General features: G+C 48.5%; 1 protein-coding gene across 5 annotated transcripts; it reads left to right on the forward strand.

Annotated features, from left to right (window-relative positions):
• Positions 1 to 2754: 2754 nt before the first annotated feature.
• Positions 2755 to 26194, forward strand: PARP6 (poly(ADP-ribose) polymerase family member 6). 5 transcript variants are annotated; one of them, XM_083371065.1, is made up of 22 exons: positions 2755 to 2951; positions 4656 to 4733; positions 5198 to 5292; positions 6184 to 6244; positions 6989 to 7079; positions 8705 to 8771; positions 9543 to 9692; positions 9988 to 10165; positions 11748 to 11801; positions 12373 to 12468; positions 13827 to 13919; positions 14761 to 14886; positions 15323 to 15388; positions 15630 to 15697; positions 16305 to 16353; positions 17613 to 17725; positions 18393 to 18465; positions 21079 to 21148; positions 24425 to 24504; positions 24962 to 25025; positions 25533 to 25617; positions 25763 to 26194. In XM_083371065.1, the coding sequence occupies exons 1-22, from the start codon at positions 2949 to 2951 to the stop codon at positions 25863 to 25865; spliced, it is 1863 nt and encodes a 620-aa protein (XP_083227191.1). In that variant the 5' UTR covers positions 2755 to 2948; the 3' UTR covers positions 25866 to 26194. The 5 variants fall into 5 exon arrangements, 1 of the variants encoding a protein (XP_083227191.1); XR_014493478.1 differs by lacking the exons at positions 21079 to 21148; positions 25763 to 26194 and having other exon boundaries at positions 25533 to 25606; XR_014493479.1 differs by lacking the exons at positions 21079 to 21148; positions 25763 to 26194 and having other exon boundaries at positions 17616 to 17725; positions 25533 to 25606.
• Positions 26195 to 26821: the final 627 nt, after the last annotated feature.

Raw genomic sequence — 26821 nt, forward strand, 5'->3', positions numbered from 1 at the left:
CCTCTCCGAAGCACCATTTGCTGACAGGGAACAATCACGTGACACCCCCCCCGCACCCCCACCCCAGCTCATGAGTTGCACCGAGCATGGGCACAACCATCTGGGCCGCCAAGCTGGTGCTTGCGGAGAACAACAAAGAAAGCTGCAGCTGGTGGAAGGCAAGCCTTTTGTTTCTGTCAAAGCAGACAGGGCAGCTTGGAGGTTTTCGTGACCCACTTTCTCCTGCAGGGAAGGCTGATCCCACGGTCTCTGTCTGGCGCTCAGCATCTCCTGCCTGGTTTCCCTGGAGCATTCCCTCGCAGAGGTCCCCCCATCAGGGTGGCAAATGCTGTGAGTAGGGTGGAAAACAGATAGTGTGAGAGAGCAGGCTCATGGATCAGGCTGGAAGAAGAGTTGCTGGGGTGTGTGTGTGTGGGGGAAATGGCCTCCAACCCATACATACCGGTAGCAACTCTTTCCCACAACCATTGCCTCTGTTTTGCTTGTTAAAGGTTGCCTGGGGAGAAGGGAGCCAAGGTCTGGTCTTGTGAATCTCGGTCTGGTCTTGTGAATCTCGCACAAAGGATGGGGGTCGATTTCGTTCATGCATATTCATGCATACATCATGTACAGCTTCTTGGGGTTTTAGGAAAGGACGGGGGTGGCCTCCGGTTCTTGCGTGTAATAATAAGAGGATTGGGTCCTGCCAGATAGTGACACTCCAGGGATTTGGTAGGTGTGTTAGACGCATCGCAATTCTTCCTGATCAGCCGCTAAGGAAGAAACCAGGGCTTTTGAAGAACAGCCCAGAAGGTGACATCTGATCATAAGCAGCCCTTAAGTGGGCTTTTAAATCGAGATCCTTTCCCTACAACTGGGGTGTGTGTGAAGGGCTGTTGGAAGGAAGGAGTGTCACATCGGGGTTTTGCTGATTTCCAATATATTAACTGAAAGCGACTGGTCCGCCCACATAGGAGGAGAAGAGCATCTACCTGAGGGTTGCTGAAGCAGGATATCAGGAGAAAGAAGTGATTTGGTTGGACTATTAAATTATGACATTCTTATGGCCGAGGAAGGAAAGAGAGCTTTGGACATTTCCTGCATCATATGCCAACATGTTTGGATTTTATGACAAGGGAAAGAAAGTCTGTTGTTCTAAACCAGGGGCAGTGCCAGGCTGAGGAATTCTGGGAGTTGAAGTCCACAAGTCATAAAAGGGCCAAGTTTGAAGATCCCTGTTCTAAACTGAGCCATAAAATGCATTGGTTTTGGTTTAATCCACTTTCTCAAACTTGCCAACTGCAAGATCTGTGGACTTCAATTCCCAGAATTCTCCAGCCAGCACGCTGGCTAGGGAATTCTATGAAATGAAGTTCCTATGTCTTAAAATTGCCAAGTTTGAGAAACACTGGTTTAATCCATTTTCAAACATCGTGCTTCAGATTTTCTTTCCGCTTTTGACTGTGTCCATTTTACTTTTTTTAATATATATTACCCTTGCTCTAAAAATGGATGCAAGAAAAATTATAAATCTAAAAGATAAAAATAAATGGAAAAACAGTTTGGACATTATGGAAGAAAGAGTCATACACAACCCAAGTCAGTTGATATGGGAAAAAGAGTCGAATGAACCAGAAATATCCTGCAAAACCCTTTAATAGCAACTGATTTCTCTGCATTTTCAAATGTGTACCCATACTGTAACACTTTTCTTTTGCTAGCCTACTGAGGTTGTTCCCACAAGGAACCTTTCGGAGTCTAGGAAGACAAGAACATATGTGGCCTCCCTTTTCTGAAAAAAAGTGTAACAACAGCAGCAAAGCCATTTCATAGTGTGAAACTTGCTTTGCGGGGGAAAAAAGGAAGAAATAGAAATAAATGGATAGAAATATATGTGTAGACGTGAATATACATAACTCCCTCCTCTCTCTCTCTCTGTCTTTCTAGCTTCTGTATCTGTGTATCTTATGGCTACTCTGTGTACTTAGAAGATAAATCTTTTCTCTCTCTGTCTAGCTCCATCTCTATCCTATTGTCTTTCTATCATCTATCTTCTATTTAATCCACCCTATCATTTATCTTCTAATTTGTCTCTCTCTCCTATCTATCTATCTAATCTATCTATCTATCTATCTATCTATCTATCTATCTATCTATCTATCTATCTATCTATCTATCTATCTATCATTTGTGGCATCCGTGCATGCATGCACCTATCTGTTGCATCTATGCATTCATATCTATCTATCTATCTATCTATCTATCTATCTATCTATCTATCTATCTATCATTTGTGGCATGCATGCATGCATGCACCTATCTGTTGCATCTATGCATTCATATCTATCTATCTATCATCTATCTATCTATCTATCTATCTATCTATCTATCTATCTATCTATCTATCTATCATCTATCTATCTATGTATTTGCGGCATGCATGCATGCATGCACCTATCTGTTGCATCTATGCATTCATATCTGTCTATCTGTCCATCCATCCATCCATCGTTTGTTGCATCCATCCTTTATAACAAGAAAGCCCAAGATTAATCCTGAAAGGCCAACTCAGGAAAAGGAACGAATTCACGGCAAGGCAGCTTCTCCCAGCTCCAGAGGAGATGGGACTACAGCTCCCATGCGCCCCGACAGAAAGCCACCCAACCCTCCTGGGTTTCCCCTTCTCTCTCTCTCTCTCTCTTTTTTTCCCCCCCTCAGGAGGCGGAGTTTCCCCAGACCAATGAGGAGGCGCTGACGTCACCGCCGCCGCGCCGCCGCCGCTTCCTCGCGGACGGAGCCTTGGTTGCCGGGGCGACGGAGGAATCGGCCGCCCGGCCTGACCCCGAGGCCTCCTCTCCCCGCGCCCGGCCCGGATGCCCGTGCGGCAGCTCGCAGGCTGGCGGCTGGTGGCATGGAGGGGCGAGGCCCGGCCCTGAGCGGAAAGCAGCGCCTCTGAACCCGCCAGGCAAATGGTGAGCGGCGGAGGAGGGCTGGCGGGGGCGGAGGGGAAGGGGCGGCGCCGAGGCCTCGGGGGCCCGCTCTGCCCTCCCCCCCCCAGCTGGGCCCTGGGGAGGCGGCTGCGGCCGGCGTGGGAGGAGGAGAGGCGCCCCTCTGGAAGGGCGGCTCTGGGCTGCAGGACCCCGAGGCTCCGCTAGGGGGCCGGGGCTGGACTCTCTTTGCTGCCCTCTAGTGCCCTTCGCCAGCATTGCAGCCCAGGTTTGATAGCCCTCTCTGGGGGTTGCGCCTTGCCCTGGCGTTATTTTCCCAGGCTGCTTCTGTTTGGGCGGCAGCAGCAGTGCTGACTGGCACCCCCGTCGCAGACCCTCTGTGGCAGCCAGAGTCTCAGGAGGTGGTTTTCTGCCACCATCCTGGGTTCAAACCCAACCAAACGTTTGTGTGTTTGTGTGTGTGTTTGTGTGTGTGTGTATGGGGGGGGAGGCATCCCTGCAAAAGGATGTCCTTTGTGTTCCCGGAGGGTGGAACTTAAAGGAAGAAGCCTTTGAACGGCCCCCTCCAGGGATGGCATCTTGGAATTGTTATTATTAGGGTTAATCTTCCGTTCGATTCACAGTCCGGATTGGTAAAAACTGAGGTTTTTTTATCATCATCATCATCATCATCATTATTGATTTAATCTTCAGTTCACAGTCTGGGGCTGGTAAAAACCTAACAGTTCAAGGACCTAAGAGCTGTTAAGGTTGCATCTGAATACATTATTATTTTTGTTGTTGTTATTGATCTAATCTTCAATTCACAGTCTGGGCCTATAAACACTTAACAGTTCAAGTCCTAACCAAGGACCTAAGAGTTGTTAAGGTAACATCTGAGTATATAGGCAGTTCCGAGTAATTTTTTTTTTTTTTGCAAAGTCAGGATATTCGGGTCTAATTTAAAGTTCAAAATTTCCACCATCTAGGCAGCCCTTTGAGTATTGTTCCAAGGCTCCCTATTACTATTGATACAACCATTGATTTCCTCCTCTATGGTCACTCAAATTTGAAATGTGCAAATCATGATAGTTTCTTTTTTTCCCCTAGCTCTTTCCCTCCAATTCATACAGCACCTGGTATTACAATATCAATGAACCAGACTTTTTTTTTTCCTTTTTCATGATAGTGATGTCAGGCATGTTGTGGGCCAAATGTCTGTCTGTTTGGATCTGAAAGTGCCACAGGATTATTATTGTTATCATCTTCATTATCATTATTATTTGTGTAAGTGTATGCATGTATAAATTATACTTTTTATAAATCAAATATTTATTATAATGTTATTTATAAATTAATATATAAATAAAATTATATATTTATACACGTGTGTGTGTGTGTGAGAGAGAGATAGCTCATGACATAGTGGTTAATGATGGCGATTCCTCATTAACTATTGGTTTGTAACCAGAAGAAGGATCTCTCGTTGAGGAATATGAAATTTCTGATTCCACAGATGGAAGAACAAGCAGGGATGGGGAAATATGCCGATTTATATATACATGCAGATTTAAGATAGTTTAACAGGTCGCTGAGTTCATTGCTGAGGATTAACCTTTTTTTTTGTAGTTGTTGAAAAACCTAAACCCCAAATACGAAGCACTTCTGTGACTCAGGATATGCAATATTAGCTGCGGCGAACATGTCGATTTTCCAGCTGTCAATCTAGGTACCTTTCTTGTCTTTTAGGACATCAAAGGCCAGTACTGGACTGATGATGATTCGGATGGAGAAAATGAGACCGAGGAATTTTTATATGGAGTACAGGTCAGGCCCTTGTGACCTCTGAAAGGTCAAGATGATGAGTTATGGTGACTTACTTAAGGTGGGAGCGAGGTTTCCTAGAAACCTTGGGACAGCATAAAACCACTCTCGCTCAAATCAAATAACAATCATTCTTTATCCTACCTTGATTATTGGATCCCCAACACGGAGCCTTCTTTTTCAAATGCCGGCCCTCTCTGACTTGGAATAACTAGAAATAATGTTAAATCATGTTACAGTGAAATCTAGCCATGAATCCTGATTAAATGTCTAAGGCCTTGGCATCTCACTGTCTTGGCTCTTGTCAGCTTATGCTAAACCACGATGCCTTTAGACCAGCTTCTGGCTTAGCCCTCTGTGTGAGCGAAGCATTGTGGCTCATCCGCCAAACTACGCCTAACGTCATGTACGAAGCTGCCAGTGTTTCTGGATAGAACTCTGTAACGGTTTCCTGTGTCGCTTTGCAGGGAACCTGTGCCGCAGACCTGTATCGACACCCTCAACTGGATGTGGACATTGAAGCCGTGAAAGAACTCTACAGTGAGAATTCTGTATCTGTCCGGTAAGCCCTGCCCTGCAGACCGGCCACTGCCCTTTCAAGCAAGGCAAGAAAAACAAGAATTTGCTTTGAGGTCGGAGCGTTGGTGAACATGCATGTGCTGGTGAATGCAAAGCTAAGTTTAAATACAGGCATGGGAGATATAGTTCCTTGGAGAAGCAATAAAATCTCTCTCAGGTGATTTGCAGGACAGTGCGCTCTCTCTCTCTCTCTCTCTCTCTCTCTCTCTCTCTCTCTCTCTCTCTCTCTCTCTCTCTCTCTCTTTCTGTGTGTGTGTGTTTGTGAGCTGCTTGTGCCCGGAGGACAAGTTGCTTCTTTTGTTGCCTTCTGAAGCAGAAGCAGCAATTATTAGATAGCAGCAGCAGAAATTTTAAGGTCAGAGAAATAAACCAGGGAGGATTTCTAGTGAAGCGTATCAAAGCCTGGGGGGGTGGGGGTGGGGGTGGGAGGAGGGCAGCTAAGCTGCAGAGCTGGGAAGGAGCAGAAACCATCCTGAAAGGAGTAGCTTTGTGCAGAAGGCCTGGCTGGGTGGAGTCGAGCCTTCTTTTTTCCCCTTTCCCTTGCCTTCCCTCTTTCCCTTCCCTTCCCTTTCCTTTTCCCTCCCCTTCTTCCTTTCCCTTTTCCCCCCTTCCCTTTTGCCTCCCCTCCCATATTTTTTTACGGCAGTTACAAGAATAGTGATAATTTTACCACTTAAACCTGTGGTTACAGTCTAACTCTCTCCTCTCTCTAAATCTTTCCCGTCTAATCATTTAAGCCATAAGTCACAACCTGGGAGAAACTTTTGTGGGTTAGCCAGGTTCTCCTCCGGCCTCTGCCCCACAGCTTTGGCTTGCCTTGCATCCTCGTCTCACGGGCCTTTTCCTAACCTCCCCTTTCCCCCCCCCCCCGTAGGGAATATGGGACCATCGACGATGTGGACATCGACCTGCATATCAACATCGGCTTCCTAGATGTAAGTCGCAGGGCGTGCGAGCGCATTTCTTGTGCCGAAGGGATGGAGGTTGGCAAAGGGCTGACAAGTTGCCATTTTTCTTCTTCGCCGATTTCTTGCCGCCCCTGCCTGGTATTCTGTAGTCATGAGGGCAGAATAACATACTTGCTATTCCCTGTGCAAGCCTGAAGCAAGGTGGACTAAAATAGTTGCCGAAATCAGAAGTGGACATTATTTTTGGGGGGGGTGGTGGTGGTGGTTATGTAGAAAGTACTCTGGGGAGTCCTTGGTGCTTTCTGAGCTTGGCTTTTTTTTTTCTCTTGCAGACACCCCCCTCCCTCCTTTTTAGCACTGATGATGTTCCCTAGTTGGGTAATGAAACGTCTGCAAGAAAACAGCTAGGCTCAGGGAGGTCCAAGGACCTCATAATCCTCCTCCTCCTCCAAAACCCCCACTCCCTTCTAACACTGATGAGATTACCTAGTTGGGTAGTGAGACATCCACAAGAAAACAGCCAAGCTGAGAGAACACCGAGGTCTCCACAGTTCAACCCTGAGCTGCAGACCTTCTCTTCCGTTGGCATGTCGCCTTTCCAGTGGCTTCTCAGAGGCCCCGAGTTAGCACTGCTGAAACTTGCCAATTTTTGCCCAGAGAAACACCTAGTGTGTTTAGTCTGGAATTGCTCTGTCTCTCATCAAAACAAACAGATGAGGAAAGAACTTCCCCCCACCACCTCCCTCCCAAGTTTATTGTTTCTCATTGTAGGAGGAGGTTGCCACAGCCTGGAAGGTCCTACGGACCGAGCCCATCATTCTCCGACTGCGGTTCTCCCTTTCCCAGTATCTGGATGGCCCCGGTGAGTGACATGCCTCTTGAGGAGACACGTAAGGAGCGCTTGAGATTCTCAGCCTTTTTTGCTTGTTGACCTTTTGGTCGAGACGAGGGGTCCTATCTCATCTTAGCAGTTCATTACCTGACGTGCCCTTTATTTGAGGAATGCATGTCCGACCCTTAAGTTGCCATTGCGGACAGCCCTTTGCTTAAAACCATTGGTTTAGTAACTGTTTGAAGTTACAACGGCACTGAAAACAATCCTGGGGCCATGTGATCCCCTTTCTTCGCCCCCCTTCTGACCCACCAAGTCGAACGGAGGAAGCCAGACTCACTTAAGAGCCGTGTTAACTCATTTAACAACTGCAGTGATTCACTTAACAACCGTGTCAAATGAGGCCCTTAACAACTGGCTCACTTAGCAGTGGAAAAATGTTGGGCACAATTGTGGTTGTGCGTCAAGGACCAGCTGTGGACATAATGTTATTTATGCGGTTTGTTTTCTGAGCGGAAATGCGGTTGGCCAGCTGACAGTGAGATGGGTGAATGAATGAATGAGGGAATAAATAAATGATAAACCTTTGTTTTGTACAGCTTTTTCTCTGTCACATTTCATCAGCTTCTTTACAGAGTTGGCTCCTGCTGACACACAACGCTGAATTTTTGATTGCTGGCTCCTTGGTATAAGAAACCCCTGAAGGGTCCTCTTATGCTAAGTCAGGGGTTGATAATGTGTGTGTGTGTATGTGTGTGTGTGTGTGTGTCAGCCTCTCATTTGTGAGCCTTGGGATGGTAATACACTTTGGGGGTGCGTGCCGGGGGGGGCGGGTGGTGTAAGTTCTACTCCTTCCTAGCAGTAGGGAAAGAGAACTCTGCTAATCTGTCAAGGTATTGATTTAATAGCTAAACAGTTTATATAATGATGTAACATAAGGTGGATGATGCAATGATAGGAATGACTCAGCAGGGTCTCTGTCCCTTTAAGAGCCTGAGTATAAAAGGGAGGGCTTTGCTGGAGTGTCTTTTTCTCGTCCGTTTCCTGCTGTAACGTGTTGGAGTTTGCTGTATTAACCACATGTATGTCTTATCGTTCCTGGTGTATGATATTGTAGATAGTGTAAGATAAACCACCATTTAATATAGACCACTGTTTGCTGTATTTACTCCTGGGTTATCTCAGCGCAATAAGACTGTGCACGCTCTGACATAATCTCTCTACTGGAACAAAGGGAACTCTTCTGACCCACAGACCCTGATCAGATGATCCTGATCAAGATGCTCTCTTTTAGTTGCTCTTAGGAACAGAGAGAGAGAGAGAAAGAAAAACTCCCCCATCCTTATCAAATGGCACGGGTCTTCAAACTTGGCCCTTTTATGACTCGTGGACTTCAACTCCCAGAATTCCTCAGCTAGTGTGCCTGGCTGAGGAATTCTGGGAGTTGAAGTCCACAAGTCATAAAAGGGCCAAGTTTGAAGACCCCTGTTTTACTACATACCAGGAAACAGTCGTCTGTTTGAAAGTGAGGAGTGGGGGGGTGGGTTTGAGAGATATGGTGGTCTCTCCCCTTCCACATGTGACTTTGGGTTAGGTGGATTTCACACTAGACTCCTGGCTCACTGCTCACCCTTTACTCTGGCTTTGTTCTCCAGAACCGTCCATCGAGGTTTTCCAACCATCCAACAAGGAAGGGTTTGGACTGGGCCTGCAGCTGAAGAAGTGAGTCTGGTGTTGGTTCTTTTAATCCTGGGCCCTGAGACAGAGCCACCCGTTCCTAAGGCCTCCGACTGCAGGACAGAGGGATTATTTCTTGCAAGGCAAAACAAGCCCTTCTCCTGCCTTGAAATGCCTAAGTCAGGGGTAGGCAAACCTCGGCTCTTTTACGACTCGTGGACTTCAACTCCCAGAATTCCTGAGCCAGCCATGCTGAGGGGGAAAGGGAAAGGTTTCCAAGCTGAGCCATGCTGGCTCAGGAATTCTGGGAGTTGAAGTCCACGAGTCATGAAGGGGCCATAGCTCCCCCATGCTGGCTCAGGAATTCTGGGAGTTGAAGTCCACGAGTCATAAAAGAGCCAAGGTTGCCTACCCCTGGCCTAAGTGTACAAAAGGTAAAAAGCCAAGGACATTCCTATGCCACCTATCCCTGAAGTAGTTTGTCACACCCTGTCGGAACGAGCGTTCTTTCCAAAAATTAGCCAGCAGCTTCATCGCTAGTCATCCTAAGTTTATTTGTCTAGTGATGAAACTGATTTATTTTCGAAAAGAGGCACAATTCAGACAGGATCAGGGTGTGGCAAACTACAGGGGTAAGTGGCATAGGAATGTCCTTGGCTTTTTGTCCTTTGTGTACTTGGCAGTCTTTTCTCTCTGTCCTTCCTTCCTTTTTCTCATTCACCCGTTCAGATCAGGCGGGGGAAAAGCCCCAAAGAGTACGCCTTGTGGTGTTCTCTCCTGTCTAGTTCGATCAGTCCTTGTTGATCATCTTCACAGGATCCTGGGCATGTTCACATCCCAGCAATGGAAACACCTCAGCAACGACTTCCTCAAGTCCCAGCAGGAAAAGCGGCACAGCTGGTTCAAAGCCAGCGGCACAATCAAAAAATTCCGTGCCGGTCTCAGCATCTTTTCACCCATTCCCAAGTAGGGTTGCTGTCTTCTCATCTCTCTTGTTACGAGGGTGGTGGAGGTGGTTGGAAGCCTCCATTAGACATGGAAGGCGGTTGGGCTGCTCTTTGCGGTCCTCTTTTCCTAAGAGAGACACGGAAGTAGTTGGGAAGTCTCCACTTGGACGTGGAAATGGAGGGAAGCCCAATCCCAGATGTTGGCCCTTAGCTATGAAACTCAGCCCTTACCCAGTCAAGGTTCTCACGATTCTCCTTTTTCATCCCCAAACTGGAGATCCCTCAATTGATGCACATCTCCTTGGCACACGCAGGTCTCCCAGTTTCCCCGTCATCCAAGACTCGATGCTCAAGGGCAAACTTGGCGTCCCAGAGCTACGGGTCAACCGCCTCATGAACCGCTCTATCTCCTGCACGATGAAGAATTCTAAGGTGGAAGTTTTTGGCTACCCTCCCAGCACCCAGGCAGGTGTCGTCCCATTCAACTTCCTGGTGGGTTTCCCTCTCTGCCCTTGTCCCTTCGGGCTGGTTGGGAGAGTTCATCTTTGGGTTGTGCCTCCCTCCTCGGAGAAATTAGAATCGAAAGAGACGATCAGCGGACTCCTGGCGTTAAGTGCCTTATGTTGCAGGCGGGGGAAAGAACAGATCTGGAGGCCTCTCTCTACTCCAGGGGTCTTCACCCTCGGCCCTTTTATGACTTGTGGACTTCAACTCCCAGAATTCCTCAGCTAGGCACGCTGGCTAGGGAATTCTGGGAGTTGAAGTCCACAAGTCATAAAAGGGCCACATTTGAAGACCACCTGCTCTACTCCAATTACCCATTCAGGAAACCTCCTGCAATCTCAAAATAGCACCTTCAGCAGAATGTTGAGGTTCCACTGCCTCGTTACTTGATTGGGAGCCAAGAATAATAATAATAATAATTATTATTATTATTATTATTATTATTATTATTATTATTATTTTTAAAAGAATTGGTTAAGAGCAAAATTTAAAAAGCCCGTCGCTCACTTTCTGAAAAGATTCATTACTTGGAATGTAGAAAAAGATTCCGTCCAGTAATTTCTACGACTGTAGTTCTATTAAAAGTTTTATTTGGATTTTTGTACTGGAGTTCCCCAGAGACTTTTTAGTCTCTCTTAGCTACCAAGTGCAGCTGAGGGGGAAAAAAAACTTTCACTGGAATCCGGCTGGAAATTGCCTGTCTGTTTTTCACTCTGCCTAGAGAATCGGATAGCATCCCTGTTTCCATTTTCATATCCCCAATATGTAGGAAGCCAGGTTGGGTTGGCTGTCTTGAGGAAAGCAAAGCAAACGCCCTGGATCGGTGGGAGGGGGGGAACCTGGGCTCTTTTATGACTTGTGCACTTCAACTTCCAGAACCAGCCATGCTGGCTCAGGAACTCTGGGAGTTGAAGTCCACAAGTCATAAAAGAGCCAAGGTTGAGAGCTGTCAGGGCCCCTTTCCCACCTAATCTATGGCTGGGTCACCTTCCCATCACCGGCTCCGTAAAGCGTTTTAACTGGGAGAAAGATTTTTGGGTGTAAAATTGGTTCCTTGGCACTAAGCTGCCCAGTCATATATGTCAACAGTGCGCTTCCCGTCAGAGCTAAAGGGTATTTTTTTTAGGGGCTTAGTTTGACAGACGATATCTAAAACTTTGCAAAACGTATCTTGGACACATCCCCTCGGAGCGCTCTTTACTACAAGCTGAAGGAATGACTTTCCTTCTTCACCCTGTGGGGAGAAACAAGCAGTTTTCCTTGGCCCTTTTGCAGTGATAGGCAGCCAGTTGCCTTCCCGAGGTGCCAGCTTCAGCCTGGACGCTCCACTTTTTGCGGATTATGGGAATGGCAGCCTCCACTTAGAGAGGGTCACCGGTTCCCCTACCTAGAAAGAGAGTTGAGCTCACATAGGCTGCTAAGTTCTCGGCTGACATTCCCAGTTCCTTCACGAGGAGATTTTCTGGGGTGACCAGAGGAGGTCTGAGGTGCAGAAGAAGGGGCCGTCTGGACGATGAGTGCGCAGGTGCCAAGTCAGGTCGTGCTCTCTTTCCTTGTGTTTTGTCCATAGGTTGGTGGCCACTGCAAAAACATCCCCACCTTGGAATATGGTTTTCTCGTCCAGGTAAATATGCGTGCATCCTCCTTTGCTTTCGTATATATATTCTACTTCATTCAGTATTATATCCCACGCCTGTCATATCCCCTTGCTGATCCCTTGCTTCTGAGATGAGGTTGGCTTGAGTGGCCTGGCAAGGCTTTTCCAGGCCTGCTTTGAGACCCACTGATGGAAAAGGCTGAGGATTTTGACTCTGGATCTTCTCGAAGCTGAGGCTGCACTAGGACTAGGGGAGTTAGTTTTTTTGACTTCCCTGTGGCCGGCCTCTCTCTCTCTCTCTCTCTGTCTTTGTCTCTCTGATTCTCTCTTTCTTTTTGTCTGTCTCTGTCTCTCTGTCTCTTTATCTCTCTCTCTGATTCTGTCTCTTTCTCTTCGTCTCTGTCTCTGTTTTTCTCTCTCTGTCTCTCTCTCTTTGTCTCTCTCTGCATCTCTCTCTCTGTGTCTCTGTTTTTGTCTCTCTTTCTCTTTGTCTCTCTGTCTGTTTCTGTCTCTGCATCTCTCTCTGTCTCTGTCTCTGCATCTCTTTTTGTCTCTCTGTCTCTCTCTGTTTCTCTCTTTCTCTCTCTGTCTCTCTCAGATTATGAAATATGCAGAGCAGAGGATTCCTACTTTGAACGAGTACTGCGTGGTGTGTGACGAGCAGCACGTCTTCCAGAATGGGTCCATGCTGAAGGTACCGCACCTCGTCAAGCGTCGATTTCTCTGCGGAGTCCTTGGTGCCTCCTGTGCTTGTTGCTCGCAGACGTTTCATTACCTGACTAGGTTATATCATCCGTGCTAGTGGGGTGTCGGGTTTCCTCCCTGTTTATATGCAGCAGGTAGCTCCGCTCTTGTTAGCGGGCTGTGTGCACTTGCTCTTGATTTCACTGGTTCCACTTCCTCCCGTCAGCATAAATGGCTGGGAAGGGGCCAAGCGGAATATTTCCTGCACCCTTATGGAAAGGTTGAGTTCAGGGGTCACTGGGGCTCTTTTGCCAGATCTTTGCTGGCCTCGTTTAAGCAGAGAACTGAAGAGCTGGAAGCATTCCCAGGTTAACGGAGCAGGAAGTGGTAAGCCAGGTGAGGCAGAACACAGGTAGTCCTCAGCTCACCAGCATCGATTTAGTGACCGTTCAGAGTTACCACGGCAGAGAAAAAAAGGAACTTAACGACCGTTTTTCACATGACCCTTGTGGCATCCCCCCCCCCCCGTGGTCACGTGATCAGAATTCAGATCTTGGCCATTGGTTCAGATATGTGACGGTTGCCATCCCCTTTTGTGACCTCTCTGACAAGCAAAGTCCATGGGGAAGTGGGAGGCACTTAACAACCGTGTTCAAGAAAGGTCGTAAAATGGGGAAAAAGCCACTTAATGTCTCGCTAAGCAACAGACATTTTGGGCTCAATGCTGGCTGTAACACGAGGACTAACTAGCTGGTTTAGCAGACAGCAGCGTTCTCCTCAAAATGGTGAAACCAGCAACGCGCCTCAGGCTTTTCTACCTGCGTGTGACAACCTCATATTTATGTACAACGTGGTCCTGCCTAGTTGTCGTGTTACACTACGAGCATTTTGACTTTCCCACGCACTCTTTATTTCCTGTGCCAGAGAGAAGGCCATTTATTTATTTTTATTTATTTTAATCCCATTTATATCCCGCCCTTCTCCGAAGACTCAGGGCGGCTTACAATTTAAGCACAAACCAATGTGCTTAGCAGTAGCCTTCATTCTATATATATGCCTGCTTATTAGGGCTTTCGCCCCCCCCCCCCAAGCAGCATTATTACAAAGTCAGCTTATTGCCCCCAACAATCTGGGTCCTCATTTTACCTACCTCGGAAGGATGGAAGGCTGAGTCAACCTTGAGCCTGGTGGGACTTGAACCTGCACTAATTGCAGGCAGCTGGTGTTACTTAAGGAGGCATTAGCCCACTGCTCCACCAAGGCCATCCCTTTGTGAATGGAGGAAAACGTGGCCTTAAGGGAGGATCCATGAGGGCTGTCAATGGCTTTGGCGTCCTTTCTCACTAGTGGTGTGGCTTTTGTTTTTAGCCAGCTGTGTGCACACGAGAGCTCTGTGTCTTCTCTTTCTACACCTTGGGTGTGATGTCCGGTGCTGCGGAAGAGGTGGCCACAGGAGCAGAGGTACTAAGAGTTGGGGTTCCAAACTGGAAGGGGAGCATATGCAGCAAGGGTCTTCAAACTTGGCCCTTTTATGACTTGTGGCTGAGGAATTCTGGGAGTTGAAGTCCACAAGTCATAAAAGGGCCAAGTTTGAAGACCCCCTGATATGCGGTATAAAGGGGTTAGGCCTCTGGCCGAAGGTCTGACTTAAACTCTGGGCTAATTCTTGCGTTATCCGTGAAGTGTGAGTGTGGGGGCCACTTTTAGAAGAGGGACTCTTTTATTGGTGTTTATCCCAACTTGGTGCCCTCAAATCCCGGTAGACCTCATCTCTAACGAAGCCCTCCCTCAACTCATTTGGAAGGCTTCAGGTTGGAGAGGCAAGCGGTCTTCACCCACCCAAAGGTTTGACAGCACCTCTGACAGTTTGGCTTTGAATACGGCCTCCCCAAATATGCATGTGCTGTGTGGAACAGGAAGAGGAGTGAAAGGGAGGGTGAAAAAAGTCACTCCTGGTGATTCTGATACATATTCATTTCCACACTGGTGTCTCTGAATCTTTCTTCATAACTTGCTAATCAAGATGGAAATGAAATATCAAATTCCCCCCCCCCAAATGAAATATCAGATTTCCTTCCTTCCTTCCTTCCTTCCTTCCTTCCTTCCTTCCTTCCTTCCTTCCTTCCTTCCTTCCTTCCTTCCTTCCTTCCTTCCTTCCTTCCTTCCCCACCCATCTCAAGAAATCAAATGGCTCTGGGCAGCTCACAATCTGGGCTGTCAGTTGGAAGTGTCAAGAGTAGAAGAGATGTTATCGTGGAGATGAGCCTGTCCCAGTCTTTCTTCCGTGTCTACTTTCCTTCAGGTAGTCGATCTGCTGGTGGCCATGTGCCGGGCGGCTTTGGAATCCCCACGCAAGAGCATCATCTTTGAGCCTTACCCATCTGTTGTGGATCCCAGTGACCCCAAGACCCTTGCCTTCAACCCCAAGGTTGGTGCCGTTCTTCAGCACAAAGCGTTCTTATCTGCGAAGGGATTTGTAATGGCCAATAACGTTCACCCTAGGAATCCACATTATAGAAGCCGACCTTACAGAAAACCGCTACCTGTCATTTTGTTGTTCAGCTGGAGCGACGTTTCTTAATCTTGGCAGCTTTAAGACGGGTGGACTTCAACTCCCAAATGGGTGGACTTCAACTCCCAGAATTCCCCACCCATGCTGGCTGGGGAATTCTAAAAGTCCACGTATCTTACAGCTGTCAAGGATGAGAAGCTTTGAGCTGGGGTTCGGACACCAGCCGAGGGCCGCCCCTGGTCAGCCACAAGAACTTCGTAGTCTATCATCAATTCAACCAGTAGAACCAGAAGGACCCGAGAGTGGCTTATTTGTATTTTTGATCCGTATCTCCTCTTTCATTGACCTATAGAAAAAGAATTATGAGAGGCTGCAGAAGGCCCTGGACAGCGTCATGTCAATCCGTGAAATGACTCAAGTAGGCATTTGCACTTTTACGTCTGGGTCAGATGAAGCCCATCTCTCGTCAGGAGAGAGCTCTGATCTTGATGGAATGCATAGAAGCGGTGTGAACTAGAGCACGTGAACCCCTGTGTGTGTGGATGTAGCTTTGTACGTACGCATCCCTCGGTAGAGTTGTGAAATCAGTAGGTTGGCCCATTCAGAGTGACGGTAGGAAGCCTGGCCATCGTTCTGAAGTGGCTGCCTTCTTTTTTCAGGGTTCTTACCTGGAGATCAAGAAGCAAATGGACAAGTTGGATCCTTTGGCCCATCCCCTCCTCCAGTGGTAAGTTAGCAGATAATAACTATGCCGCAGAGGCTGTTGGGAAGCCAAGTAAGAGTAAAGCATGAGGTGGGGGTTGGGAGAGAAAGTGGAATCACCCCTGCGGTGGTTGCAGTCCTTCAGCACATCCCTATGGAAACCTATCCCACTGGGCGAGGGGCGGGCAACGGGGGGCCCCTTTACCACCCGCCCTGGCTCAGGAATTCTGGGAGTTGGAAGCCCACAGGTTGCAAAGGGGCTTAGTGGCCCACCCCTGCACTAGACCTTGGTTTGATTTCAGGATCTTGAGTTTCGAACGGGTGCCACAGATTATCCTGGGGCTGGTTGCCCTAATCTCCGCTCTGAACCTCGGTCTCCCTCCCTTCTCAAAGGATCTTTGCAAAATGAGCTGCTCACGGGAAGATAAATTTTCCACACTCTTGCTATCCCACCAGGCATCTTCTGCTTAAATTGCCCTAGGTCAGGGGTGGGGAAACCTTGGCTCTCTCATGACTCGTGGACTTCAACTCCCAGAATCCCTGGCTGCTGTTCCCGTAGCCTGGGTGGAGGTTCTCTGGGCTGTGCTCTCTGTGCCTTTTCCCTACTCTGACTTTCTCTCCGCCCTTCCCAGGATAATTTCCAGCAACAGATCTCACATCGTCAAGCTACCTCTCAGCAGGGTATGTGACCCTCCTCCCTTCTTCTGCTTGTAATCAACCCACTCAAGGTGGAGCCTGAGAGTGAAGCATCCCGTAACTCGGTAGTAAACTGCAGATTGCGCACGCAGCCGGTCCCGAGTTCGTTTCCCATCTTTTCCAGTCAGAGCAGGGGGTGTCAAACCCGTCACGTGACGTGTCGCAACGTATCGTGACTTTTTCCCCCATTGCCAGAGCCAGGGTGGACGTGGTTTTGCCGTGACGCATACGGCCTGTGGCCCGGCAGTTTTGACACCCCTGAGTTAGAGGATGCAGCAAACCACTTAACCTGGCAGCCACCTCACCTGGTTCCCTAACCATCCACCCCTTTTAAATGCTGCGAAGTTAGGTACCCTTAAGCCAGGAGTGTCAAACTCAATTTCATTGAGGGCCGCATCAGTATTGCGGTTGCCCTCGGGGCCGGGTGGGTGTGGCCTGGGTGGGCGTGGCCTACTGGGTGGGCGTGGCTAGAGTGCGTATGGCCTACTGGGTGGGCGTGGCCAGCTCCACATTGTTCGCATCAAGGGTGCCTATGGGGGCCTGGGCAGGAGTGGGACAGATCTGAGGGTCTCTGGCAGGAGGAGGGTCTCTTGGCCAGGGCCAAGGCAGTGGGGGCCGTTTCCTCACTGTTTCCAGGATGGCTTCGCGGGCCACATGAAACCACTTCACGGGCCGCATCTGGCCCCCGGGCCTTGTGTTTGACCTGTCTGCCTTAAGTTGTCATCCTGTAACCACTTCCCTAGTAGTAGCCACCCCCCCACCCTCCCTTTTGAGTTAGCATCCCTACAACGGGCTATTTGCCAGCATCGGTGGCCTTGTGTTAATTTGAGTTTTATTGGGATTCTTCCACATGACTGGTTATTTTATTGCTGGTCCTTGCTAAGTTACGGCTTGCTTTTTTTTCCGTCCCAGGCCTGCTTGCGCTGCTGTTTTTAAACAAGAGTCAAAAGTTGCCTTCAAGTTGAGGGTCCTGGGTTATGAGCCAGAATAATTTACCGTTTTTCTAAAATGCTGATTAAAACCCTGTTTTTTTAAAAAAAAAAAACCAAAACACCAGGATTAGGAAAAGGCAAGGCTGTTAAATCAGAACTGGAGGTTGTTGGCAAAAACTACCTTGCATGATGGTCCTTCGTTTCTCTCTCTCTCTCTCTCTCTCTCTCTCTCTCTCTCTCTCTCTCTGCTGTTCTGCCCCTCTTTCCCCCCACCCCCTTCTCCTTTTCACGTGGGTCCGTTTCCCTTGGTAGCAGCTGAAATTTATGCACACCTCACACCAGTTTCTCCTGCTGAGCAGTCCTCCTGCGAAGGAGGCTCGCTTCCGGACAGCCAAGAAACTCTACGGCAGCACCTTCGCCTTCCAGTAAGTCTCCAGGCTTCGTTTCCCAGTCCCTCCCAGTTCCCCCTCCCAGTTCCAGCCAGGATGAGAAGCTCACGTGTTGCTTCCTGACTTTTCACCTGCTGCTTCTCAATGACTAATGGGGCCTTTTTAAAAAAACAAAAACAAAAAACCAGCTCAGTCTTCCTTGCTGGAGACACGTCTTGATTGTTCTCCTAAGCTTGGACTCCCTCCAAGCCTGGCGGTGCTTCCCTTCTGGTCCTCGATGTGGACTCTATGGTGTCCTTCTGTGGTGCGGATGACCCCTGGGGACCCTCTTCCTAGCCTTTGATACAGACAGAAAGCGTTGGGGGGGGGGAAGCCTGGGAAAACTCTGGGGGTGATTTGGGGTGCTTTATCAAGAGATTGTTCAGGCTTTTTTTCCTCTTATTTTCTTTTTCTTTCTCTCTGTGTGTGGTTTTTTTTGGGGGGGTCTTTGCTTTGGATGCAAAGCGCTCCGGGAAGCAGTGTTTTTTTGCGAGCAATTTCTGCAGATTTCACTTAGCCTGGAGGGTGGCGGTTTGCCTGCCGGGAGATCTTGTATCGATGCACGCATGCTGACGTGATTGATTCTCCGTGGCGGCAGAAAAAAGGCTCCCGACTGATGCGTTTCTCTCTTCCTCCTTCCTCCCCCACCCCACCCCCTTTGCAGCGGCTCTCACATTGAGAATTGGCATTCCATCCTGCGCAATGGGCTGGTCAATGCATCCTACACCAAATTGCAGGTAAGGGACTGTGGTGTGCTCCTGCCGTTCTCGGCCGGACGGATGGAATCAACGGGAGGCTGTGGGCTTCCTGGGCTCTGGATGTCTGCCACCCCCCAAATCCGCCATCCCCCTTTCCCTCCCCCAATACTCCTGGCCACTCCCAAGACCCTCTCGGAGCAACCGTTTGGACCCTGAGCTCTCCCGCCCAGCCACTGTTCATCCAGTCCTTCCCCAGTCCCTTGGCAGAGCATAAGGGCTCAATGTGCTGGACTGCAGCAGCTTCCCTCCCCTCGGTGCCATCGTAATAGCACTGTGTGGCTCAGTGCAACAGGGCCTTGTGCCAGTCTTGGAGGCCAGCGTGACTTAGCAAACCGAGCGTGGTTTAACCGCAGCGCATCCCTAACGACGTGTCTTGGAGGAAATGCATTGCACTTCACATTGCCTTTCAGTCGTGCTCACTGAAATGAACACATCCGCATACCTGCTGCAGGCACTCAAACCAACCCCACTCTTCCGTACAAGTGTGCTGTGGCCTTAAAAGTCTGGTTTTGTTTCTGCTTAACCTTCCTTCTGAGGAGTTCCAGAGGACACGCTCTTCCTGCCTTAAAAAATAGTTAAAATCATCATTAAAAAAACAGCAACAATCCAACAACTTCAAATAGTTCTCCGCAACAACTAGCCCTCCTCTTTAAGCCACAGAATCAGCTCTGTGGCCGAGGGAGAATTTCTTCTGATTGTGAGCCTAACAGTGAATAGCTGCAGCAGACTTTTTTTTTTGTGGGGGAGTGTTCAACAAAGGAAACCAGGAAAGACCAGGTAATTCTGGGGCAATCAAAGAACAGACTCTCGGCCAGACTATTTTAAAAAGTGACAGAACGAAGAAGGGACTACTAGGGGAAGGAGGTCGTTTCAGCGTCCTCTCTTTAATTAGCTGCGTATTACTGAGGCGTGGTGGTGCGGTGGTTAGAATACAGTACTGCAGGCTACTTCTGCAGGCTGCCTGCGGTTTGGCAGTTTGATTCTCACCGGCTCAAGGTCGACTCAGCCTTCCATCCTTCCAAGCTCAGTAAAACGAGGACCCAGATTGTTGGGGGCAAGAGGCTGACTCTGTAAACCGCTTAGAGAGGGCCGTAAAGCACTGTGAAGCGGTATATAAGTCTAAGTGCTATTGCTATTAAGAGCGGTGGTGGCAGAGCCGTTAGAATGCAGCATTGCAGGCTGACTCTGCCCACTGCCAAGAGTTCGATCCTGACTGGCTCAGGGTTAACTCAGCCTTCCCTCCTTCCGAGGTGGGTAAAATGAGGACCCAGGTTGTTGGGGGCAGATTCTGTAAACCGCTTAGAGAGGGCCGTAAAGCACTGCGGAGCGGTGTATATATATATATATATAAGTCCAAGTCAGCGGTTCCCAACTTTTCCTATACCCCACACCCTTTAGAATGCTTCTGATATATTTTCATACCCCTTACAAAAAGTTCACAACGAATTTTGCAATATATATACTATAATTTTGAAACTTCTAAATCCACGTTTTCGCACCCCCTGGAATATCATCTCACACCCCCGGTTGGAAACCCCTGGTCTAAGTGCTGTGGCTAAGTACTATATTCTGCTGCATGCCGAACCACCCACCCTCAAAGGTTTTAACTCTTCCTTTTCAGTGCATATTTCCCCCCCCACACACACACCCACAGAAAACCCCTGTCTTAATTTGAAGAGCTGAATGCACAGGGCCGGCCCTATCATCCAGCAGATCGAAATCGCAACCTTGCGGGGTATATGCTGAGAGTTTGCAGCAGCCTCAGAGGAGAGCCCCCTCCCGGCGTGACACCCCCCCCCCCCGTGCTGTCTCCAGTCGGGGTGAGATAGGATGCACCATCTCCCGTTGCCTGCAGGGAAGGCCCACTCAGTTGCAGCCCGCTTCTCTTAGATAAGGTCACCTGGGGTCCCGTTGGGCGTTCCTTTTGGGGGGAAGACACAGCTTCCGATCAGCGATTGACTACTGTGTAGAATGGAGCTCCTTACTCACAGGAGGGGACTCTGCAGCCAGAGGAACAGGCTGGAGAAACGCCAACGTTTCCAGATAATCCCAGAGGGACACACCGCAGTTTTTCAGGGTCCAGACTGTCCTGTGTCCTAGCCCCTAGCCCCGTGGTGGTGAACCTATGGCACGCGTGCCACAGGTGGCACGCAGAGGCCTCTCTGTGGGCACGCGCGCCGCCGCCCCAGTCCTTGGCCTTTCAGCTGGGTTTTATAAAACCTTTTCGCTTTAGGCCTCTGCCGCCGTGTGCAAAAAAAAAAAAAAGGTTCAATCAATCAATTTCAACTTCTCGCGGGGGAAAAAAAAGATCTCGCAAAGTTGGAATTGATTGATTGAACTTTTTAGTCCCGCCCAGTCTGCTGTTACCACCGCAGCCACGCCCACCCAATGGGCCACGCCCACCCAATGGGCCACGCCCACCCAATGGGCCACGCCCACCCGGCACCCGAGGATACATAAGTGGGTTTTGGGTTGCAGTTTGGGCCCTCGGTCTCTAGAAGGTTGGCCATCACTGCCCTAGCCTGTTTTGTTTTCGTTTTTTTTTTTTTTTTGCTTTGCTTTTTCTGGCTCACATTGGTGTTTTTCTGCAAGCTGCATGGAGCAGCCTATGGCAAAGGCATCTATCTGAGCCCCATCTCCAGTATTTCCTTTGGATATTCAGGTAAGCGGCTCTCTCGTCGTCCCTCCATCTGTCAGTGCACCTCGTGTCCTGCACATGCGCTTGCCTTGCGTCCAAGAGCCGCTCTCACCCCCCCTCCCTCCCTCCCCCCTCGTGTTCTTCATCCACATGCTCCGGGTGGGGAAGGGAGCCATTCACGCCACGCATCTGGGTTGATTCTTTGGTGGACATCTTGCGCGGGGGGCGGCAGCCAGACCTAATCTTGGCCCTATCTTTTTTTTTCCCCTTGAGGCTAGACAGATGGTAGGGTTAGTGTTATGTCACCATGAACTCGGAGAGGAAAATGGACATTGCCAACAAACTCTGAGTGCTTGGGTATTGTTAGGAGGGCACTTACCTTTCTAGACCGCCCTATCTTATGTTTCCTGGTAAAATACATGGGAAAATCCCATTGGAGGAAAATTCCAGTTACGGTTAGGTCCCATGAACTCATACAGCAAAATGGACTTCGCCAACAAACTTGGAGTGCTTGGGTTTGGTTAGGAGGGCACTGACTTTTCTCGGCTGCCCTATCTATGTTTCCTGGTAAAATACATGGGAAAATCCCATTGGAGGAAAATTCCACTTAGGTTCTCCTGCTTGAGCAGGGGGCTGGACTAGAAGACCTCCAAGGTCCCTTACAGCTCTATTCTATTCATCCTTCTTCCGAAATATCTCCCTGCCCTTGAGAATGATTCCCCTCTGTTGTGTCCTGAGAAGGTTGTGTGCCTGTGGAGTAGGTTGCCAACTTGAGGCCATTGGAATGGGTGGGCTCTGCCATCCATCGCAATGGATTGTCGTGATGGTTGGGAGATGGGAGCGTCTCAGGGGAAGGTTTGTTTTAAGACTGAGAATTTCCCAAGCAAGCCGTGCACACAAATCCAGACAAATGTGATCCCTGTTCAATATGGCAGCTGCATCATGCACTTGTGGCCTGTCTTTATAGGCATATGTAATGATGATGATGATGATGGCAAGCAAGGGTAGTACCAATAGTAATAGGTGCCCTGGGTGCAATCCCAAAACAACTGGAGCACCACTTGAACACCATCATCAGCATTGACAAATTCGCCATTAGTCAATTGCAAAAGGCGACCTTACTGGGAACTGCTTCCATCCTGCGACGAAATCTGTAATACCATCAAACGTCCACATCTGCCTAACCCAGTTCCTTTGTAGAGACTCGATAGGTAGACAAAGATGCCAAATCCAGTCTGAACATCTGGCTGACTGCGATGATTAATAATAATAATAATAATAATAATAATAATAATAATAATAATAGAGTTGGAAGGGATCTTGGAGGTCATCTAGTCCAACCCCCTGCTCAGGCAGGAAACCCTATACCATTTCAGATAAATGGCTGTCCAGTCTCTTCTTAAAAATCTCCAGTGTTGGAGCATTCACCACTTCTGGAGGCAAGGAGTTCCAGTGATTAATTATTTCTATGGGCCTCCAAGGACACAGAGCTATTTTTCAAGGAAGGCATGGTTGGCCTTTGACACTCCCAGACTTTCTGCTTCCTACTGTTTGCACTCGGCTGCCTGCCAGGAGTGTCTCCAGCCTCCTTAGGTTGATGTCCTACAGATAGGTTAGGCCCCAGCTCTAATTCTCTCCAACCAAGAGAAACTCATTTGGGATGTAACTAATCAAACAGAACAGGAGGGAAAGCTGGGGTTGACTTTGTGCTGCTTTGTCTTATCATCTGATTGATTGATTGATTGATTGATTGATTGATTTAAAACTAAACTAATACGATAACCTCCTCTTTCATCCAATCAGTTGGCTGGCTCTTTAAGCAGATGGATCAAAATTCAAAAGCACCAAACGTGATAGTGTCACAATGTCCTTTTTAAATTTTTATTATTATTATTATTATTATTATTATTATTATTATTATTATTATTATTATTATTATTATTATTATTATTATTATTTTTAAACATCTATCTGTAGATCTCCAAAGAATGGAGATCTACAGATAGATGCATCCCATTTTTTGTGGGGGGGTGTTCACTGCAAATCATATCAGGTGGTTCTGGAGTGAGAAGGTGAGGGGAAACCATTCCGAAAGAGTCTCTTACGGTTCAAGGGGTTGCGGGTGGCAACGTGTTATGCTAGATTAGTTTTAACCTTTTTTTTTTTTGTGGCTGAATGTGTTAACGTGTGCTCAGCTTGTTGATTAGTTTAAGGTTCAGTGCATTATGCAAAGCCTGAACATGAGTTAATTCAGTAACCAGGCTAAATATACTTTATGAACACAGACTTTAAGCTTTATTCCCGAGTATAAAGGAATAAAGAAGGCAGTTGGGTACCAACCACACACCACATGAATGTTTAGACCTGGCCTTACAAATCAGTGGAGAATGTGAGATGAGCCTGTTTCTTTTGGGATGACCATTTATTAAATTCTGCTTAATAGTTGGAGGAGGAGGAGGAGGAGGCAGTGTGAGATCGACGTTCGGGTTGAATTGTACTGTTACAATTGAGTTGGTCATATCAGACAAAACAAGTGAACAATCAACAACAGCTCGATTAAGGAACTGCCAATCATTCCCATCAATACTGACAGGGCTAGCCACTAGTGCAGGGGTCTTCAAACTTGGCCCTTTTATGACCTGTGGACTTCAACTCTCAACCTGGCTGAGGAATTCTGGGAGTTGAAGTCCACAAGTCTTAAAAGGGCCAAGTCTGAAGACCCCTGCACTAGTATATAAAGTGAGAGCAATCCCCACATCCTACTAGCACTGATGGTGTTGCATAGCTGGGTGATGAAATGTCTTCAAGAAAGCCACAGAGCTCAAGAGAGCAGCAAGGACCCCTCATTAACCCTGAGCTGCTAATATCTTCTTCTATCAGTACCCATTGGGAAGCCAGCAACCTATTGGGCTGCAACCAGTCTCTCTGTTCTGAAAATGCCTTTGGAGTCTTTGTGGGATACAGAATATAATATCCTTGAGGGTGGTGTTTAGCTTTGCAGCGTGTTAGCTTCGAGCTCATTTTATTTTAATTAAAGGATTAAAAGAGAGAGAGAGAGAGAAATAGTTTGGCAGGCAGTGAGGAATCTGTCCTAAACCCACGAGTTAGTTCAAGGGTGCTTGGGTCACGACTGTCGATCTGTAGGATCTCTTTTGATCATGCTTCCTGTTTGCATTATTCCGCCCTCCACAAACCTTTGCATCCGTGACTAAGAGCACCACTCGCTTGTGGGCTAGGAGATCAACCACTCCTGGTCTCCCCCATGGCTGCTGCTTCTTACCCTCTTTCTTGTCCCCGCAGGGATGGGGAAAGGGCAGCACCGTATGCCCTCCAAGGATGAGCTGGTGCAGAGATACAACCGGATGAACACAATTCCCCAGGTAACGGTGTGTGTGCGTAGTGGTTACGCAGCTCTTTGGATCTGCCGTGGACCTGCCCCATTGGGTTTCATAAGCAGATGTAGGAGATGACCGCGCTGAGCCCAAAGGAGGGGTCAAGTGCGCCGTCAGTCTTGAGTCCCTTCGTGCCCCCAAGAGACCTAAGTCCAGCCCACCTTGATTTCCATTGATTCTTTATCTACCACCAATTTGCTTTGACCGTTAGTAGCTCAGATTCTTGTAGAGAGCTTAAGCTTGCAGTAAATCTTTTTATAACTATTTGAACTGCCTGCATTTCCCACGCTTGCCAGGGAAAGGAGGGATCTGTCTTCATTGCCCACTTTTTAGGGAGAGCACCTGTGGGGGCTTAGGAACAGAAGCCAAGGAGGGCAGGGATGGGGAAGTTTGTGGAGAATGCCAAGCAAGAGGGGGTGATTCTGGATCTCCGCTTTCCTCTCAGACACGATCCATCCAGTCCAGATTCCTACAGAGTCGCAATCTGAACTGTATCGCACTTTGTGAAGGTGAGTGGAAAGTGAGCATTCAGCTGACCTGTCCGGTTCACTCCCGTGAGATTGTATTCCATCACGCCTGTCCACTTCAGCGCCAAGGTCAACCGACTTCCTGGTTTGTGCCGAGGCTAATTGATAGATTATTCACAGAAGGAAAGAGATGGAAACACCTTGTCTATGGAGATTCTCCGTCCTCCAGGTCACGGTTGTCCCAAAGGTGCTTTTTCAAAAGGCCACTGGACTTGGCTTGGGGGTTTTTTCCCTTGAAAACATTTCGCTTCTCCGAGAAGCTTTTTCATATCTTTTCAGGGGAAAAGCCAAAATTTTTTGGGGGGAAAGCACCTTTGGGACATCCTGCAGGCTTTGCAGGCCCAGTTACTCCTGCAGCCCATGTCAACATTGGCCAAGCTGGTACCCTGGAACCACCCAATCTGGCTGTCTGGCACAATGGGGGGCAGACTGGGGCAAGCCGTGCCATTTGCTCACTGCTCCGTTGTTGACCCCCTCCTTCCTTCGCAGTGATCACATCAAAGGATCTCCAGAAGCATGGCAACATCTGGGTTTGTCCTGTGTCTGATCACGTCTGCACCCGCTTTTTCTTTGTGTGAGTACGCTCGGTCTCCCGAACAAGTTGGGAGGAGAGGCTGTTCTCTCTGTGGGACGGCTCGGGAGCCGGGTCTGCAGCTCGATGGCAAGGAGGGGGCACCAAAGAGAGTGCTTCTTCACGCCGGTCTCACCCTTCCCGCCAGGTACGAAGATGGCCAAGTCGGAGACGCCAACATCAATACTCAGGACCCTAAAATTCAGAAGGAGATCATGCGTGTAATTGGCACTCAGGTCTATACAAACTGAGGGGGTGGAGGAGCCCCTCCCTTCAGACTGGGCTGGCGCTGCCCCTGGGGCAGGAAAGGGACCGTTGTTGGAGACCATACATGGACTCTGCCCGGCTGAAGACAGACCCACCGGAGGGAGTGACCACTGTCAACGTCTGGACCGCGGATGCCAGGGTCGGGGGTGGGGACATCTCCGGAGCGTGCGCAGCAGCTCCACCCTGCCCATCCGTAGAGTTGAGTGGGTGGACTGGGACCAATTCCTGTGAACGGTTGGAATGGTTGAGTTTGCATGCCCACGTTTTCGATGACGGCATTTTTAACCGTGAAAATGAGCAAAAACAAAAACAACCCCCCCCCACACACAATGAAACAGAGAACCCCAGAGAGAGAACGTGTGCGTGCAAGCAAGTGGTTTTAGCTTATTAAAATTCTCTTTGAAAAAAACAACATCATCTCTCGTGCCCCTGTGAGGTCCTTTTTTCAAAACCAGCCGGCAGAGGTTGTGTTTTTCCTCTTGTTTATGCAGGACAGCGGTGCACTTTCCTTTGCACACCCTTTCTCCATTTGTGTGCGTGGGATTAGGTGTCGTTTGTTTGTTGCGATTACACTTTCAGACCTTTGGGTCCTTTATGGAACAATCCGGTTTCATTTCAGAGTAGGATTTAAGATGTGCCAAGATTTGGATTGCTATTATTCTCCTCCTCCCAGACTATGTGAAGACTGACTATATATTTCCCTGTATCCAGGTGGTCTGGGGAATCCATTGTTGGGGGACCCAAGGCCACATTGAACCATTTTTGTGGCAAGTTAGAGGGAGTGAGGAGTGTATCCAGGGCTTTTTTTGTCATAGAACGCTCAGAACGGAGTTCCGGCACCTTTTTTGGATGGAACCTTGTAGGATAGGCAAGCCGGATTGTATGACATGTGTGAGTTCCGGCACCTTTTACAAAAAAAGCACTGTTGTATCACATATAT

This window comes from Vipera ursinii (genome assembly GCF_947247035.1).
Source record: "Vipera ursinii genome assembly, chromosome: 11".
NCBI lineage: Eukaryota > Metazoa > Chordata > Lepidosauria > Squamata > Viperidae > Vipera > Vipera ursinii.